This window comes from Rhincodon typus, chromosome 4, assembly GCF_021869965.1.
Source record: "Rhincodon typus isolate 14 chromosome 4, sRhiTyp1.1, whole genome shotgun sequence".
In the NCBI taxonomy this organism is placed as follows: domain Eukaryota; kingdom Metazoa; phylum Chordata; class Chondrichthyes; order Orectolobiformes; family Rhincodontidae; genus Rhincodon; species Rhincodon typus.
Genome location: NC_063335.1, coordinates 27,349,532 through 27,370,182, shown reverse-complemented (window position 1 = coordinate 27,370,182; position 20,651 = coordinate 27,349,532). Strand labels below are relative to the sequence as shown.

General features: G+C 42.5%; 1 protein-coding gene across 1 annotated transcript in view; it reads right to left on the bottom strand.

Annotated features, from left to right (window-relative positions):
* LOC109910929 (solute carrier organic anion transporter family member 5A1) overlaps positions 1–20,651 on the bottom strand; it is a 163,579-nt gene that overhangs the window by 76,222 nt on the left and 66,706 nt on the right. Inside the window, exon 2 of the mRNA XM_048596111.1 lies at positions 124–256. Coding sequence (XP_048452068.1) covers positions 124–256 — 133 coding nt within the window. The remainder of the gene's footprint in view (positions 1–123; positions 257–20,651) is intronic.

Below are 20,651 nucleotides of genomic sequence, written 5' to 3'. Positions count from 1 at the left end.
ACTCATCTTGTGCTGAATATGCAGTTGTCACAAATACACTGGACGAAAAGGGTTACACAATGTAGAAGAGAAACAGCACATTCAAAGCAATTTATGAAAATCAAAGTTGTTCACGTTTCTTACCAATTTCCAATAAAGCGTGGGTCACTCTGGTCAATCTGAATTATTGTCCTGGGGTCTACGTAGAAGCCAATCAATACTCCCCCTAGAAGGTATCCTGCTGCGGGACCTAATGCTCCCATAACATACATGATGGCTGGAAAGCAGAGATGATAGACAGCTTGAGTAAAATATTGTCAGCGACATGCACAAACAAAACAAGTGTTAGGTAGAAGTTAATTACACTGTAGAAAGTTACTCATGCTGTTATTCAGATGAGACACAGGCGAGGGTGGATCTTTCAACCTTGAGTATAAAATAGGCAAGAGTGAATTTGACAAGTTTGGCATCAGGGCTCCTGGGTTTCGATGCATAAGTGGCATCAACAGTTGATTGTGCAAAATTTCATTTCCAATTGCTCTGCCACCTGTACACTTTGTGGAAATTTTCAGCTATAACTTTGAACACAACTACCTTGTTTTCCTTTCAAGTGAAGTCAATGCAAAAAAAAAGCTCAGCATGAATTGTATAAGAGGCAGCAAATCCAATATTACCTGTGTTACACTCCCACTGCATTTGAACATTTCAGCTATTAAACTAAGCATCTAGTTGCGCATTGAGGAAAGTATACTTGGCACTGTGTAAAACAGAACAGGAATTCTCCTGGTGTCTTGACAATGAAACAAATTATATCGTCATCAATCTCATTGCTGTTTATAAATCACCATTTTTATCCTATAAAGCAACAGAGTTGACATTTCAAAAGGCTGGCTGTGAAGTGTTTTTTAATACATTGAGGACATGGAAGATGCTATGTACACAAAAACTTTACTCTTTCAAATAGGACTTACTAACTTTATTGCAAAACAGTATGTGAAACAATGATTACACAACAACAGGCAATTATATTGAAAATGCAGAGAATGGGTAGATTTGGTTACACACAGTGATGCAAGATCTTTGAACAGCCATCCAATTGACCCCATTTCTTTGGTTCTATCCCCATTGCTGTGCATCTATATTCCTTTTCAAATATTTATCCAATTCTCTGTTGAAAGCTACAACTGACGGAATCAAGTCTGACGGAATCAAGGGAGGAGATTGCTTGGTCCTTAACAGAAATCTTTATATTCTCTTTAACCAGAGGCAAGATCCCAGCAGACTAGCCAATGTTGTTCCTTTGTTTAAGAAGGGCAACAGAGATAATCCAGGGAATTACAGGCCGGTGAGCCTTACACCAGTGATAGGGAAATTATTGAAGAAGATTCTTAGGAACAGGATTTACTGAAATTTGGAAAATAATTGATTTATTAGGGATAGTCAGCATGGCTTTGCATGGAGGAGGTCTCATTTTACAAATCTGAATGAGTTTTTTGAGGAATTAATAAAGATGATTAATGAGGGTAGGGCAGTGGATATTGCCTACATGGACTTTACTAAAGAATTTGACAAGGTCCCTCGATGGTCCAGAAGATTAAGTCAAATGGGAGCCAGGGTGAGTTGGTAAATTGCATAAAAATTTAGTTTGGTCATACAGGGTGGTGGTAGAAGGGTGATTTTCTGACTGGAAGTCTGTGACCACTGATGTTCTGCAAGGATTAGCACTGGGACCTCTGTTGTTTGTAATATATATAAATGATTTAGATGAAAATGTAAGTGGTCTGATTAGAAAGTTTGCAGATGACACGAAAATTGCTGGAGTTGTGCATAGTGAGCAAAGTTACGAAAGGATACATCAGGATATACATCAGTTGGAAAGTTGAGTGGAGAAATGGCAGATGGAATTTAATCTGGACAAGTGTGAGATCATGCACTTTGGGAGATCAAATGCAAAAGGAAGTATACAGTGTAGGGCAGAATCTTTAGGAGCACTTATATACAGAAAGATCTTGGGGTGCATGTACATAGCTCTCGAAGATGGCAATACCAGTGGATGAGATGGTAAAGAAGGCATACAGCATACTGGGGCATTGAGTATAAAAGTTGCCAAGTCATATTACAGCTGTATAAGACTTTACTAAAACAGATTTGGAGTACTGTGCGCAATTCTGCTCACCACCAGGAAGAATGTGGAGGCTTTAGAGAGGCTGCAGAAGAAGTTTACCTGAATGTTACCTGGATTGGAGTGTTTTAGCTATAAGGAAAGGTTGGATAAACTTGAATTATTTTCGCTAGAGCCTCAGACGCTGAGGGGCGACCTGTAGATGCATACTTATAGTGCTTTTTACTTATGTGGATATCAGTAATGAATTAAATGAAATGGTCCAGTGGTGTAATTCTAGATGACTTAAACAAGGAAAAATATTTTGTTTGGCCTCAGCTCCACGAAAGGCCCAACAAGAAATTCTCAACAAATGACAGCTTGGATGGAATTACTTCCTAACACCAATAAGTTACCTTTTTGTTTAGAAAAGTCAGACCAGTCATTTTAAGAGATCAAACTAATGATGACACAGTCATCCTGAAAGAATTATTAGTTGCATTTTGATTATTTTTCATGATTAAATTTGCAGCCAGCACCAAGATAAAAGGTACAGTAAACTGTAAATTAGAGGACAAGACGCAAAGAAACAGAGAATGTGAGTAAATTAAACTTTTATCTGATGAAGTTCATTGTGAGGATTCTAAGGTCTTAGGTTCTAATAAAGGATTTGACGCGAGGGTGCTTAAAAATAAAATTAGAAAGCACTTTTCACACAAATGGTAGTGGAAACCTGGGCATTGCTGCCCCAAATGCTGAGAATGTTAGATCAATTGAAACGTTCAACATTGAGATCAACAGGTTTTCCTTGAGGAAGGCTATCAAAAGAAATGGAATTAAGGTAGAGTTAACATACAAGAGTAATCACAATCTAATTCAGTGACAGTACAGCCTTGAAGAAATGAATTAAATACTCCTGTCCCTATATTCCAAAGAAATTTAATTTCTCTGCCTGTCAAATACAATGTAGACCAAGGTTAAAATACCAGTCGCTTAAGTACTGCGCATTTTCTGCCCTGCAGCTATTTTAATACACTGATCCTTAGAACAGCCGAGATGTCATTCTTAATCAGGCAAGAACTTCATAACTATAGCCTACCACTTATTAAGTAGGACAACCCTACTTAACTGCTCACTGAGAGGGATGCCAATGATAAATACCCAATGGAAACCATGAAATGTACGTGTGAGATGTACCTGTCCTTGGGTATATGTTGAGCCTGTAATCTGATCATGTAGGTGCCTTGTCATTGTGTTATTAGCAGGAATGGCTAAACGGAGTCATGTAAGTAACCACTCGGATTGGATACCAGAAGCTGGATGGCTTCTGTGAAACCACAATCCAGTACCACTCAAGCTTTTTGAAAGAAAATAAAAATGGGATAGGAAGAGGAGAAACTGTACACCTATTTATTAATTTTGTATTATTGTTATAATGTACTAAAACATTAATAATTTTTTGGTGCCTCAACATCACAACAGATTTTGGAAGTTATTTTTTTTAACTACAGAAGTGCGGCTCTTTATTTAGTGCTGAGAACTTCACAGTCTCAGTTGGATAGCGTATGGGAGCAAAAGAGTCTGAGAATGGGTGTAACATAAAGTAGTTCATATTTCAGTCAAAGCATGTTAATTATGAATATTTTTACATGGTTCTTTCAGCTATTATCTGCCTTCCATTATGTCAGTCCTGCAGCAGCTTATACATAGACATTGATCTTCTGTCAGATGCAATGAGCAAGCAGCCAATCATGAAAATGATAAGACAAATGCTAATTCAACCTTTCTTCATGTTATTAGCAGCCATGTGAACTGAAAACATTTAGCCATATCCTAGAAATAGAATCATAGGGCACAAAAAGAGCTCTTTAGCCTATCCTGTCTGCAAGGACAAAGTTGCCATAGTCTTATGATAAAGCTGCTCTCTCATTGAAGAGAAGCAACCAGCCGTGATTCAACCTAAGGATCATTACACCTTGGACAAGGGGACAGGTTGAGAAGGGGAATCTTCCATACTAACCTCAGCCACTGTGGGAATTGAATTCACCCTGTTAGCCTCTTTCCACAATGCAAAATGGCAATCCAGCTAATCGAGCCACGTGACTCTCCTGTGCCAACCCTTTGATAAATCTATCCAATTAGCATTATTGCCTTTATCTTTCCCCATTCTCAGAATTATTTCCCCCTTCTAGCATTTATTCAATTCTGCTTGAAAGATATTATTTAATCTGGATCCAGCCATTTTAAGCAGTAATTCCATATCACACCCTTTTTTAATATTCTTTCATAAGATAAGGTCATCACTGGCTAGGCCATCATTTAGAGTTATAGAGTCAGACAGCACAAAAACAGGGCCTTCAGCCCACTATGTCTACGCCGACCAACAAATACCAAATTACACTCATCCCATTTACCTGCTTTTGGTCCAGAGCCAGCCATGCCCTGGCATTTTAAGTGCTCATCCAGATGCTTCTTAAATGTTGCGAGAAGACCTGTCTCCACAACCCTCTCAGGCAGCATGCTCCATATTGCTACCACCCTCTGAGTGAAAGATTTTTTTTATCTTCTGAGCCACTTATCTCCACCTTAAACCTCTGCCCTCTGGTGTCTGACATGTCTGCCATGGGGAAAAGATTCTCATGATTTACTCAGTCTGTGCCTCTCATAATTGTGCATACCTCAATCAGATCCCCCACTCAGCCTCCCCTGCCATGGTCAGTTTGCACATCCAGCCTGAGGCCCCAACTCTCATTTCTCAGGCTGACAGGACCTCAAGCCCATTGGAAAATCACAGAGACTGAGCCCTCTCCCTTTACCTGCTTCGCTTACGGTCACATCTCCTGTTCCTGATCATTGACCATATCAGAAGACCCTATCATAAGTGGTGTGACTGCATCCTTTTAGAAGGAATAAGTTGCAGAATCGGTAACTCAGCCTCCAATTCATATGTCGAATTCTGAGTTGAAGCTGCAGATAAGTTTACCCTGGATCACAATAGCATCGAGGAGCTTCCACATGCTGCAGCCTTGACACATCACCTGAACTGCAATCCTTGATGAGTTTGATTATATTACTCACTCGTGATGCCTTTTATATGTTTTATTAACATTACCATAATTTATCTACTATGCTAAAACTTATGAATAGAAAAGAACCTAAGCACATATTAGAGAATCACCAAACTGCGAGTTCCTTTCTCGGTAGTCTAGCAAGAATAATTCCAATGAATCTAATTATCTCTGATTGCCTGCCGGGAGGTCTCTTCCTCACCTGTTGCTTTAGGTGATGATGGCTACCTGCCTCAGGGTCTCCCTCTCACTTGTTCCTCTGGATAAGATCAACAGAGGTTTACAAATGACATAGGGGAGGAGCAGTACAGCTTTAACTCACTGTTCCATTGTAAATCCCACAGGAATATTAACTTTTCAATCCCAACCTCAACTGCTCTGACAGATGAAACTGCACTGACAATGCAATCATGCGATTTATGCTGTTTTTTTTATTTTTAAACACAATTGAGCAGTTCCACTTAATTCTAAACGGAACCAATTAAATGTAATGAGGTGCAGTGAATATAGCTGGGTCAGTGAATAGTAAGTCTCGTGGTAGAATTATTAGACGCGGTATTGGCCTCCCTTTACTAAGCAAGAGAAAATGTCTCAACTCTGGACACTGTGCCCATATACAGGTGTCATTTGAGGACAAAACCTCACTTGGAAGTGTGATGATAGCTAAAGCACTCACTGCTCAAGTTCACACATGTAAGGTAACAAAATCTCCATCCGTAACTATGCAACAGTAACCCAGGCAATCTATCAGAAGAACAAGGGAGAGGAATGAAAGAAGTTTACATAATAAGTAAGTATCAAAATACACATATTAAATTCATAGGATGAGGTCCTGCTGGAGAATCTGTTTATTTAGCCATTTTCCCCAGGTTATCACCTTTCTGTATGAGTATATAATGGGATCAGCTGCTGAAATGTCAGAACAATAAAGTATACATCATGTGCCTCATACATATGATTTGGCAAATTAAAAAATATTCAACCTTTTGTAGACAGTACAAATTGAATGCAATTGTAAAAGCTGTACTGGGATTACAATGAGATAAAAACTCCCCTGTTTTAAGTGTTAATTGTATCAGTTAAGTATTTATTTGTATTCAATTAGTGTGTTAATTGTGTTCTTGTATAAAGGTAAAGTCACCATAGTCCTACTATTTCAAACAAGAGAAACAATGGTGGTGGTTTAACCTGAGGGTCACCATGCCTCAGGTGAGGGGAAAAGTTGAGAAGGAGAGTCATTCATCGTAACCTCAGCTGGTGATGGAAATTGAACCCACATGGTTGGCATATTACAAACTAGCCATCCAGCCAGCTGAGCTAGAAGCAAACTAAAACAACACTGGTAGACTATTGGAGTCACATATTATTAGCTGTGGAGATGATGTCACATCACAAGGAGCAGGTTGCCAGATCATCTGATGAAGAAAGACTGAATCGGTCAAGACTGTATCCACTGGAGTTTAGAAGAATGAGGAGTAGGGTGGGCTGGATCTCATAGAAAACTATAAAATGCTAATAGGACTTGACAGGATAAACACAGGAAGGATATTCCTAATGACCAGGGAGCTCAGAACGAATGCTCACAGGTGTAGGAATACAGGAAAAGGCCATTTATGACTGAGGTAAAGAGAAATTTCTTCACCCAGAGAGTGGTGAGCCTGTGGAATTCTCTGCCACAGGAAACAGTTGAGGCCGAAACATTGAATGGTTTCAAGAAAGAGTCAGGCATAGTGCACAGGGCTAAAGGGATCAAAGGATATGAGTTAAAATTGAGAGTAGGGTAGGCAGTAGGGCACTCAGTCACGATGATATTGAATAACAGAGCAGGCTTGAAGGGCCAAATGGCCTACTCCTGTTCCTAGTTTCTGAATCTATATAAGGTCCTTCTGAGGGAATTGATCAGGAAAAGTGAATAACTCTTCTCACAGGTGAACAAGATACTCTCCTGACAAGCACAAAGGACCACAGATGTGCAGGCTAGGTGGTTTGGCCATGCTAAATTTCCCATAGTGTCCAGGGATATGCAAGCTAAGTGGATTAGCCATAGGAAATGCAGGGTTACAGGGACAGCGTAGGGGGTGGATCTGGGTGGGATGCTCTTCGGAGGCTCAGAGTGGACTCAATGGGCCGAATGGCCTACTTCCACACTGTATGGATTCTATGATTAATATGCAGTGCAGCAAGAGATTTAATGATCTTATGCAAGAGTTCATGGTCAATGAAATCATTTTCGAATGCAATATCCTTACCACTGAACCACAAGCCTAGCCACATTTCATTCATTTATTTCCCAATGCTCACCAATCAACATTCTACCATCAAGCCTCATATTTTAAGCTTCACCTTCCCTCACACACTGAGTACAGCCACAAACCACACATTCACTTCCTACAGCTTGCACAATGCTGTTAGCTATTCAATCAGGAAAGGCACATCACCCACATTACACCACACGCAGTGACACATCACCCACATTATTTTACAGGGCAAGATGCCACAATGCTAAAGCTGGCAGCATCTAAGCAACAGATTTTCATTCCATGGAAGAGACAGTGGTGACCGTAAGTGAAGCAGCCCTCCCAGAGGCCAATGTCTGTGGTGGGGCTCTGGCCACAGAAGAAAATGATTGCAAGTGAAGCCAGCTTCCCACATTTCACTATCTCTTCAGGTATATAAGCTTCAGATAGTCTTAGCATGTACCATTTATTTCCCATACCCACCCCTACCCCTTATCACAAGCCTACCCTTGCAGTTTTCTCCCTCAGGACAGCTAAGAACTGACAACCTAGTATAGAGCTGGGAGAATTGTATTGGGGTTTGAAAGTAAATCCACACCTGACATGTGGCATCTATTAAAAGCCAGTTGGTCAGAATATTGTGGAGGCTTTGGAGAGGGTGCAATCTGTAGCAGCTATCAGGAGAGGATGGACAAACTTGGATTGTTTTCGCTAGAGTGTCAGAGGCTGAGAGGCGAACTGATAGAAATATATAAAACTATGAGAGGCACAGAGACAGTGGATAGTTACAGTCTTTTTCCCAAAGTACAAATGTCAAATACACGAAGCACAGGTATAAGATGAGAGGGGGAAAGTTTAAAAGAGACGTATGAAGAAAGTTTTTTTTACACAGAGGGTGGTAGGTGCCTGGAACGAGATAGTAGAAGCTATGATATGATAGCAAGGTTTAAGAGGCATTTAGACAGACACATGAACAGGCAGAGAATAGAGGGATATACCATGTGCAGGTAGATGGGATCAGTTCAGAATGGCATCATGGTCACCACAGGTTTGGTGGACCAAAGGGCCTGTTCCTGTGCTGCACTGTTCTATATTCCATGGTTCAGCCTAGAACATCACCCCGAGGAGATCCTGCCGAGATGTCTTGGAGATGAGATGATTGATCTCCAACAACTTAGGGCAGCATAACGACTTAGTGGTTTGTATTGCTGCCTCACAGTGCTAGAGACCCTGAGTTTGCACATTCTCCCCATATCTGCGTGGGTTTCTTCTGGATGCTCCAGTTTCCTCCTACAATCCAAAGATGTGCAGGTCAGGTGGATTTGCCATGGGAGATGTAGGGTTACAGATTTAGGATTAGTCTGGGAGGGATGCTCTTCAGAGGATTGGTGTAGACTCAACAGGCTAAATGGCCTGCTTCCACATTGTACGGATTCTATGAAGATGATGATTTGATGAACTACAGCCATATTAGGTATGTCACCTGCTCTGACCTGCAAGGACCCAGATGTGAAACAGTTTGAGGTGACTGACACCATCATTGCGACTGGCAGCACCCTCTTCATCCTACTATGAAACTACAGGCCTGATGACAAAAAGTGGCAAAGTTCTCATCATTCTGCCTTGTAAAACGCAGACAATGCAAAATGACAGAAATGACTTTGGTGAAAGTAGAAATGTGCTTGGAATGTCCCAACCTTCTACTGGGAACCCTTCTCGTTTCCCTCCTCCTGGACACAGTTTGTCTTCTTATCGGCTGCCTCTGCTCCATCGCTCGGTCTCTCATGCTGCAGTGCAAGGGGAATCTGCAACTATCGTACCAACTGCTGGAAGCAAATAGTGGGACTGAAATCCATGCAGTAACACCCAAGATCTTCTGCAAATGCAGAACATATCTCGTGCCAGCAACTAACTTTCAAAGGTTATTGATTTATCTGATTAGCACTGGTGGGGGATGGCCATTCCTGCTTCTAAATTAATGTTCAGCCATACAAGTTCAATAGAAAGTGATAGCTACCATCAATGCTCACATAAAAGTCAGGTTTAAGAGACCAAACCTTTAGCGAAAAAGTAGGGGGCCAACTCATTTATGAGTAATATTTGACAGGTTGAAATTCAACCTCTTTCATCATCTCACTGCTAAACTGTTTAAGGTAAATTTCAGCTGACTGAAGAGTTGCCAGTTCAGAGACCATTCACACCAAGCCCATTCCCCAACACTAACACAAAAGAAGCTGAAAGGTTTTTTTTTGCTCTGTGCAGTCATGAGAAGCTGAATAGTCATGTTTGTATAAGTAGGTTGTGCCAGGACTAGTTTGGCTTCAATGGCAAATAGGTGGTGAGCAGAAAGAGAATGGACTTTTGCATAAAAGTGAAGGTCAATATATACATGTGATATATAAAAAAATTAAGAAGTCATTGAGCAAAATTCAGGGGTCAACTTTTACACATGATCAAACACTAACTTGCATTTTATCATAGATGCATTATCACATCTTATATATGCCTATCAGATATCTCAAATGTCAGAAATGGCAGTACTGATGTCAAGTCAGTGTTACATGTCATAGAGTCATAAAGGTCTACAGCACAGAGAAAGGCCTTTCGGTCCATCAAGTCTGCACTGGTCAAAATCAACCACCTTCCTATTTCAATCCCACTTTGCCCATTGCCTTGCATGTCTTGACATCACAAGTGTACATTCAAATACTTCTTAAATATTACGAAGGTTTCTGCCTCTATCATTTTTATAGGCAGTGAGTTCCAGATTCCCACCACCCTCTGGGTGAAAAGCATTTTTCTCACATCCCCTCTAAACCTTCTGCCTCACACCTTAAATCGATGCCCTAATCTTTGGCCTTCCGACAAGAGGAAAAGTTTCTTCCTGGCTATATACCTCATAATTTTATAAATCTCAGTTATGTCCCCCTTCAATCTCTTCTGCTCCACAGAAAACAACCCCCTCACTCTAATCTCCCTTCATAACTAAACTCTCCAGCCTAAGTAAATCTCCTCTGCACACTCTCCAGTGCTATCATATCCCTCCTATAATGTGGACTTCAGAATTTGATTTGATTTATTGCAGTAACATGCACCTAAGTACAATGAAAATGTTTGTTTTGTGAGCATTACAGTCAGATCAGAGCAAACAAGGACATACAGATCATAGGGTACTTAGTCAGAGTGAGACATACAGGTTACAACTGCACAGGAGGTGCGCAAAGCAAGATCAACATTATTTGAAGTTACAGAATCCATTCAGCAGTCCAATTATGGCAGGGAAGAAGCTGTTCTTTAACTAGTTGGTGCATGTGTTCAAGCTTCTGTATCTTCCTCCTGACAGAAGAGGTTGCAGGAGAGCATTACCAGGGGTGGCAGGAGTTTTTGATCATGTCGGCAGCCTTTCCACGGCAATGAGAAGTGTAAATAGAGTCCGCGGATGGAAGGCTGACTTCCGCGACGGTCTGGGCTATGCACACCAACTTCTGTAGTTTCTGTAGTTTCTTACAGTCCTGGGCAGAGCAGTTGCCATACCAAGCAGTTATGCTGCCAGACAATATGCTTTCTATGATGCATCTGCAAAATTTAGTGAGGGTCCTTATGGCCATGCCAAATTTCCTAAGCCGTCTGAGGAAGGAGGCGTTGTTGTGCCTTCTTCACCGTCACATCTAATTGGAAGTCCAGGATAGATTGTTCATTATCGTCACTCCTAGGAACTTGACGGTCTTCACCCTCTCCACCTCAGCTCCATTGATGTAGATGGGGGTGCGTCCTCTTCCTTATTTCCTGAAGTCAATCATCAGTTGTTTAGTTTTGCTTACATTGAGAGACAGATTGTTACCATTGCACCACGGCACCAAGCCCTCTGTCTCCTTTTTGTATTTTGACTCATCACTGGTTGATATCCATCCTACCATGGTGGTGCCATCCGGAAACTTGTAGATGGTGTTTGCTCAGTATTTGGTTACAGAGTCGTAGCTGTACAGGGAGTACAGTAGGGGGCTGAGAACGCATTCTCGGTGGGTGGGGGGGGGGAGTCCAGTGTTGAGTGTTATTGCGGAGTAGGTGCAGTTACCTATCTTCACTGATTGCAGTCTGTGGGTCAGGAAGCTAAGGATCCCGTTGCAGAGGGTGGAGCTGAGACCAAGGTCTCGGAGTTTTGAGATCAGTCTGGAGGGGATAATGGTGTTGAAGGCGGAGCTGTAGTCAATGAGCAGGAGTCTGACTTAGGTGTCTTTGTTGTCCGGATGTTCCAGGGATGAGTGCAGGGCTAAGGAAATGGCATCTGCTGTGCACCTGTTTCACTGGTAGGCAAACTGCTGGAGATTGAAGCAGGCTGGGAGACTGGAGTTGATGTGGGCCATGGCAAGCGTCTCGAAGCACTTCATCATTATGGAGGTCAGAGCCACTGGGCAGTAGTCATTAAGGCACAGTGCGTGTGCTTTCTTTGGTACTGGGGTGATGGTGGTCTTCTTGAAGCAGGTGGGGACTCTGGCTTCCACTACACACAATACTTAAGAAGTGCTCTAACCTACTTTTTACACAGTTCCTGTACAACATTACTGACTGACATCAATTTACCTACCGTGCAGACTTCAACATCTGCGCTAATGGCTCTCCAAGTTCGTCTTAATTCTCTAGCATTCGTTGCTGGCTAAGCCATTGATGTACTTATAATAAGCAGGCGTTATTTTGATAACAGTATGGCACCAAAGCACTAAAACTACCGGTACTAGAGGACCCAATTTTACAACCAATATTATTAAACAGAATTATTTCCCAGTAATTTCCTAAATGTCAAACTCTCACAGTAATTGTTCCTTCACTGAGCATGCAATTAAACACCTAATAAATGAAACATGACAGTTGTCAATGCTAACCACAAGAACCCACAGGTGAAAATAAATTAGTCTTCCCAGGGCTATGTGGTAGAATGTGATCAACAGAATGTCAGTTCATTCTGGAATGTGAATGCATATTCACATGACAAAAAAGCTTCATCTTTCTCTCTGAGAATCTGTAATTCTCCTGTGGAAACTGAGTCTATAACCATGTTAGTCACAACTTGACACAAGTTGCTATCTTTATTCAATCCATGCATACGACCAGTGTGGGTAAAAGAAACATTCCACTAGACTTTGGGACAAAGGTTGAAAGAAAGGAGATATATGAATAGGGCAGTATAGTCAAGGAGAATTAGGACGACTGCTCAGAGAGAAGGTAAGTACTGAGACAACTGAAGCAAATGGTATCTGTCCATATTGTAATTTCAATTCAATGTAATTCACATTGGTGCAGTAGCAGGTGAGTGAAGCAAATAGTATACTAATCTATAATTATATTTGACCTCAGGGTGTTTGATGTCAATAATGGGATAGAAAAAAATCAATTCCTTTGTTCTTTTACGCAGCAATTAAATGCCTCAGTTTAAACAACAAGAACACCCAGGGCAAAATGATCTGAATATTATCAGGCACCAAGTTCTATTTCCTGTGTCCTATTGTATATATATCTTTCGTACACAGTGGCTTTACCAAATTGTAAAATATCTGTAGTGTTCAGGGCCTGCACATTACTCATTATGTTCATTACACACTGAAAATTAAGGCTGTGACTCATCATCTTCACAACATACAATATCTGCCTCACCTGAAAACATGAACAGCGTTGTGCTTACTGACCAATCTGGAATATTGCGTCCAGTTCTGATCGCCCTCTTATAGGAAGGATATTATCAAGCTGGAGAGGGTTCAGAAGAGGTTTACCAGGATGTTGCCGAGTATGGAAGGTTTGAGTTATAAACAAAGTCTGAACAGCTGGGACTCTTTTCACTGGAGTGTAGGAGGCTGAGAAGAGACCTTATAGAAGTTATAAACTAATGACAGGTATAGATAGAGTTAATGGTAGTTCTCTTTTCCCTAGGATGGGGGATTTCAAGAAAAGGGAGCACATTTTTTAGGTGAGTGGAGATTTAAAAGACATGACAGGCAACTTTTTTACACAGAGGGTGGTTCGCTCGTGCAATGAACTTCCTGAGGAAGTGGTGGATGTAGGTACAGTTACAACGTTTAAAAGACATTTGGATAAGTACATGAATAGGAAAGGTTTGGAGGGATATGGGTCAGAAACAGGCAGGTGGGACTAGTTTAGTTCGGGATTATGTTAAGCATGGCCTGGTTGGACTGAAAGATCTGCTTCTGTGCTGTATGACTCAATAACTATGTCATGTAGGCATTGCCTAGCTGCCCTATTTAGCTCTTGCTTTGTGGTTGTGGCTCATAATATGTGTTGGTCCAGCAAATCAGCTAAATACTTGTTTAGTTTATTTGGCACTAGTTCATTAGCTTTTTTGGACCCCAATGGAGAAGAGTTGAAGTCAGTAGGCTGTGTTCACCATCTGGTTGGCACATAAACTGGATCATAATATCAATGTTGTTTAGGTGAAAACACTGAGCTTTAACGCAACCAAACTAAGCCACACGTTCATGGGAACAAACTCTCACAAGTCTCATAGCACAAATAATGGTGCAAAGGGAAATACAATAATGCATATTTAGCTACTCAGATCCTGGTAGAGCAAGCCATCAAGATGTAAAACAGAATTCTCAAGCATTTAATGACCACTGTAAATCTTGCCATCCCCTCATCAAGGAAATCCAAATTTATTACGGCCTGCTGTTGCTGCTGCTTATCTTTGTCTTCGTTAAACACACTAGTAAAGTGCAAGCTGTTATCTTTTCATCTTAGTAATAACATTATCAGCATACATAATAGGAGTATATTGGAATCAGGGGAAAACTCTCCACTGGTTGGAGTCATACCTGGCACATCGGAAGATGGTTGTGATTGTTGGAGATCAGACATCTCAGTTCCAAGACATCTCTGCAGCAGTTCTTCAGAGTAGTGCCCTAGGCCAAACATCTTCAGCTGCTTCATCAATGACCTTCCCTCTATCACACGGTTAGAAGTGGGGATGTTAGCTGATGAATGCATAATGCTGAGCACCCTTCATGACTCCTTGATGCTGACACCCATGCTCAAATGCAGCAAGACATGGACAACATTCAGGTTTGGCTGACAAGTGTCAAGTAACACTCACACCACACAAGTGCCAGGCAAACACAATCTCAAAGAAGAGAGAACCCAACCATCATCTTTTGACATTTAACGGCATTACCATCACTGAAACCCCACTATCAATATCCTGGGTGATACTATTGATCAAAAAATGGAACCACACTAGCCAAATAAATACTATAGCTACAAAATCAGATCAGAAGCTAGGAACTATTCAGTGAGTAACTCACGTCCTGACGTCCCAAAACCCTGTCCACAAGCAATAAGTCAGGAGTGTGAAGGGTCATTCCCCACTTGCCTGGATGAGTTCAGCTCCAACAACAATTAAGAAACTTGACACCATCCAGGATAAAGCAGCCCGCTTGGTTGGCACCATATCCATGAATATCTGCTCTGTCCACCACCAAAGTTCAGTCGCAGCAGTATATACCATCTACAAAATGCACTGCAAAAATTCATCGTGGTCCCTTAGACAGCACCTTCCAAAGCCATAGGCTCTACCATCTAAATGCATGGGAACACCAGCACCTATAAAGATCCCCTCCAAGCCATTCACCATCTTGACTTGAAAACATTATTTCTATACCTTCGGTGTCAGTTGTTCAAAATCCTGGAACTCACTCCCTAATAGCATTGTGGATCTACCTACACCAAATGGACTACAGTGGTTCAACAAAGCAGCTCACCACCACTTCCTCAAGGGCAACTAAGGATGGACAATAAATGCTGGCTCAACTACTAATGCCAGATCACCAATGTCTCATGTAAGCCTGTTAATTTACAACATGTGATGACCTTGTCATAGCACATGCTTGATGTTGATTGTTATATACAATCAATGAACCAAGGAATAAATACACAAAATGGGAGCAATTCAAAGGAGGTTGGTGAAACATCTGCACACCAGCGCTTTTGGATCTATACCCTTCCTCTTTGTTCTTCCACTCAAAAATTTACTACTCCCCTGTCCCTAAGATTTGATAGATAAGATAGTATTCAGTGTTTCAGCCACTACTGCTACTCTGCTTGCCTCTCCACAGACTTGCTTAGTTTACCCTGCACTTTCTGTTTCAATATTACAGTTGCTTATGGTGTGGTTCCTAACTAGAGAATGGGCCTCAGATCAGCCTTCTTGACAGGATTGCCTACAGCAAAAGCTCCAAAGACATTTCGAAGAATGGAGCACCTTTCATTCTGGCTCTTGCTTCAGCTATTTTGCCACTTGTCCGTATTCAGCTGGAACTGCAACCAGCAGCCGATCGATCTGGAATCACTACCGCACACCTTAGGAAAGGTTCCAGTCGATGCTAATAAAATGGCCTTGCACCTAGTGCCAGGTTATCTCATTGTGGTGCTGGAATGTTAATCTTTCAATGCGCAATGATCAATGGCTAGGAGTGCACTGTCAACCCAATAAGTGAGAAATGTACATATTTTAAGACAACGGCGTGGGAACAATATATCGACTTATGAATGTTTTGTAAAATAAGATTATTAAAAGGAAATTTCATAATTATTGATACTTTTTGTAACTGTCAAAGGTCCCATGCACCCTGTTACCAACAATTTCCTCCTCAAAAACTTTGGCACCAATCAGGTTTTCTACAGATTGTGAAAGCTGCAAATTCTTCAGTCATGTAAAATGAGATAATTGAGCTTTGCTCTTTGGACGCTTACAATAATTTATAGAAAATAAGCAGACTGCAGGTTAAAGCTCTGTCTCACAGGTCTGGGAAACACTTTAGCAGGTTAGCGCATTTCTCTCAAATAATCCACTTAAATAAACAAATAGCAAATAAATAACTTTAAAAAACTGTAAACATTTGACAAACCGAAATCTCTGCAAAGTATGTCCTTTGCAGCACTTTTCTGCTTTAGTAACTGGACTCTCTTGAGAGAACTGTGCTGAGAAAAAGAAGCCATCACACAGAGTCAACATTAAACCGAGACAGACAATCTGTTTGCTTTTTTAAATTCATTCACAGAATAAGGGTGTGCTGTGACAGCATTTATTGCCCAGAGGGCAGTTAAGAGTGAGCGACATTGCTGCAGATCTGCAGTCACATGTAAGCCAGACCAGGTGAAGCTAGCAATTTCCTTCCCTAAAGGACATTAGTGAACCAGGTGGATTTTTCCCAACAACCAATTCATGGTCATCATTCGACTCTTAATTCCAGATTTTTATTGAATTCAAATTTCACCATCTGCTGTGGTGGGATTTGAACTCAGATCCCCAGAGGATTACCTGGGTCTCTAGATTAGCAGTCCACCAATAATACCATTAGGTCATCCCCTTAATTAGCTCAAGCATCTCTGAAAATAGCAGCCCTTTCTTTCCTGCCTTCTCTATTTTAGTATTCTTCCTCAGGAAAAAAAAGTGGTGAGCATGTCTACAAATCTGGAAACAAAAACACCATCCTGAAACCAAAGGGTTTAGGGCTGGTGGGGTGGTGGGGAAATGGCTGGTGGTGGTCTAGGTGGGTATTCCTGTGAAACAATGGAAATTTATCATGTTCCAATGTGTAAAGTCAGCAGAACAACCTCTGAGTCAAACACATCAGTCATATGAAAGGTCTTCATTATGAACTTGGCTTTGCACTGAATGGGAAATACTTTGCGATGGAAACAAGGCAAATGATACAGGAGAGAAAGTCTCTTGTAATAGTAGTGAATGTTCTGATGATGCAAAGCGATGGGAGAAAGTAGCGAATGTGCACGGACTAGTATCAGAGGCATGTAAGGTCAATTAACAAATATTTCATATGAAACTGTATATACGAAGAGAAGAAGAATCTGGAAGTCATCATTGATCCTATTCTGAAAGCACCTGACCAGACTAAGGAGGTTAGTAATCGTACAGATCATTTACTGGAATCCATCCGGAGGTCATCAGATTACAACACTGAATGAGTTATGACATTGCACTGATGAACAGTGAGGCCATTTCAATTTTTTAATTTATTTACGCAATGCGGATGTCACTGGCTAGGCCAGCATTTCTCGTCCATCCTAATTGCCCTCCAAAAGGTAACGATGAGTTGTCAATAATGCTGCACTCCATGTAATGTAGATACATCAAAAGCACCATCAGGAAGGAAATTCCAGGATTGTGACTCAGCAATACTGAAGAAATACTGATATAGCTCAAAATTAGGTTGGTGTGTGATTTAGTGTTCCCATGGCATTCACTTATATCTGCTGCTCTTATCCTCCTGGATGGTAGATTACAGCACCAAAGGAGGCCATACCTAGTCGTACCTGACACATAGGAAGATGACTGTGGTTGTCGGAGGTCAGTCATCTCAGCTCCAGCACATCTCTACAGGAGTTCATCAGGGTAGTATCCTTGGCCCAACCATCTTCAGCTGTTTCATCAACGACCTTCCCTCCATCATAAGGTCAGAAATGGGGATGTTCATCAATGATTGCACAATGTTCAGCACCACTCACAACTCCTCAGACACTGAAGTAGTCTATGCCCAAATGCAACATAATCTGGACAATATCCAGGCTTGGGCTGACAAGTGGCAAGCAACATTCACACCACACAAATGCCAGGATATGACTATTGCCAATAAGAGACAATCTAACCACTGCCCCTTAATATTCAATGGTGCTACCATCACTAAACTCCCCCACTACCAACACCCTGGAGTTATCACTGATCAGAATATCAACTGGACTCATCACGTAAACACAGTGGCTACAAGATCAGGTCAGAGGATAGTAATACTGCGGCGAATAACTCACCTCCTGACTCCCCAACGCCTGTCCACCATCTACAAGGCACAAGTCAGGAGTGTGATGGAATACTCCCCATTTGCCTGGATGAGTGCAGCCCCAACAACATTCAAGAAGCTTGACAACATCCAGGACAAAGCAGCCCACTTGGTTGGCACTACATCCAAAATCATCCATTCCTTCCAGCACCGATGCTCAGTAGCAGCAGTGTATACCATCTACAAATGCACTGCAGAAATTCACCAAAGATCCTCAGACAGCACATTCCAAACCCACAACCACTTCCATCTAGAAGGACAAGGGCAGCAGATACATGGGAACACCACCACCTTCAAGCTCCTCTCCAAGCCACTCACCATCCAGACTTGGAATTATATCACCGTTCCTTCACTGTCGTTGGGCAAAATCCTAGAATTCCCTCCCTAAGGGCTTTGTGGGTCAACCTACAGCAGGTGGACTGCAGCGGTTCATAAAGGCAGCTCATCACCACCTTCTGAATGGGTAATAAATGCTGGCCAGTCAGCAACGCTCATATCCCACTAATGAATGAATAAGAAAAAAGTTGTCAAAACCAGTCACCCTCTCTTACCCTGAGTTCTGATCTTCTGTCTGTGTTTAGATCCAAGGCTATAATGAGATCAGGAGCTGAGTGGTCCTGGTAGAACTCAAACAGAATGTTAGGAAGCTAGTTGTTCCCTTGCATGTGTCATTTAATAGCAATGTCAGTGACACCTTCCATCACTTTGTTAATGATTGAAAGTAGACTGATGGGTCAGTTGACAACAAGGTGCAGGGCTGGATGAACACAGCAGGCCAAGCAGCATCATAGGAGCAGAGAGGCTGACGTTTCGGGCCGAGACCCTTCATCAGAAAAGGGGGAGGGGAAGGGGGTTCTGAAGTAAATAGGGAGAGAGTGGGAGGCGGATAGAAGAGGGATAGAGGAGAGGATAGGTGGAGAGGAAACAAACAGGTCGAAGAGGCGGGGATGGGGCCAGTAAAGGTGAGTGTAGGTGGGGAGTTAGGGAGGGGACAGGTCAGTCCAGGGAGGACGGACAGGTCAAGGGGGTGGGATGAAGTTAGTCGGTAGGAGATGGAGGTGCAGCTTGAGGTGGGAGGAGGGGATAAGTGGGAGGAAGAACAGGTTAGGGAGGCAGGGACGAGCTGGACTGGTTTTGGGATGCGGTAGGGGGAGGGGAGATTTTGAAACTTGTGAAATCCACATTGATACCATTGGGCTACAGGGTTCCCAAGCGGAATATGAGTTGCTGTTCCTGCAACCTTCGGGTGGCATCGTTGTGGCACTGCAGGAGGCCCAGGATGGACATGTCGTCTGAGGAATGGGAGGGGGAGTTGAAATGGTTCGCGACTGGGAGGTGCAGTTGTTTATTGCGAACCGAGCGTAGGTGTTCTGCAAAGCGGTCCCCGAGTCTCCGCTTGGTTTCCCCGATGTAGAGGAAGCCACACCGGGTACAGCAGATGCAGTATACCACATTGGCAGATGTGCAGATGAACATCTGCTTGATGTGGAAAGTCTTCTTGGGGCCTGGGATGGGGGTGAGGGAGGAGGTATGAGGGCAGGTGTAGCACTTCCTGCGGTTGCAGGGAAAAGTGCCGGGTGTGGTGGAGCTGGAGGGGAGGGTGGAGCGGACAAGGGAGTCCGGAGAGAGTGGTCCCTCCAGAAAGCAGATAAGGGTGGGGAGGGAAAGATGTCTTTGGTGGTGGGGTCGGATTGCAGATGGCGGAAGTGTCGGAGGATGATGCGTTGGATCCGGAGGTTGGTGGGGTGGTACGTGAGGACGAGGGGGATTCTTTTTTGGTTCTTATTGCGTGGACGGGGTGTGAGGGATGAGTTGCGGGAGATGTGGGAGACACGGTTGAGGGCGTTCTCGACCACTGAGTGGGGGAAGTTACGGTCCTTGAAAAACGAGGACAACTGAGACGTATGGGAGTGGAATGCCTCATCCTGGGAGCAGATGGGCGGAGGCGAAGGAATTGGGAATAGGGGATAGCATTTTTGCAGGAAGGTGGGTGGGAGGAGGAGTATTCTAGGTAGCTGTGGGAGTCAGTGGGCTTGAAATGAATATCGGTTTCTCGGTGGTTGCCCGATATGGATACAGAGAGGTCCAGGAAGGGGAGAGAGGTGTTAGAGATGGTCCAGGTAAACTTAAGGTTGGGGTGGAAGGTGTTGGTGAAGTGGATGAACTGTTCGAGCTCCTCGTGGGAGCACGAGGCGGCGCCGATACAGTCATCGATGTAACAGAGGAAGAGGTGGGGTTTAGGGCTGGTGTAGGTACGGAAGAGGGATTGTTCCACATAACATACAAAGAGGCCCTAAACCAAAAAAAAAAAAAAAAAAAAAAAAAAAAAAAAAAAAAAAAAAAAAAATGGGTAGGGAGTTCCTGGACCAAGGGGGAGAAAATGGAGTCCAGATAGTTGGAGATCAGTTCG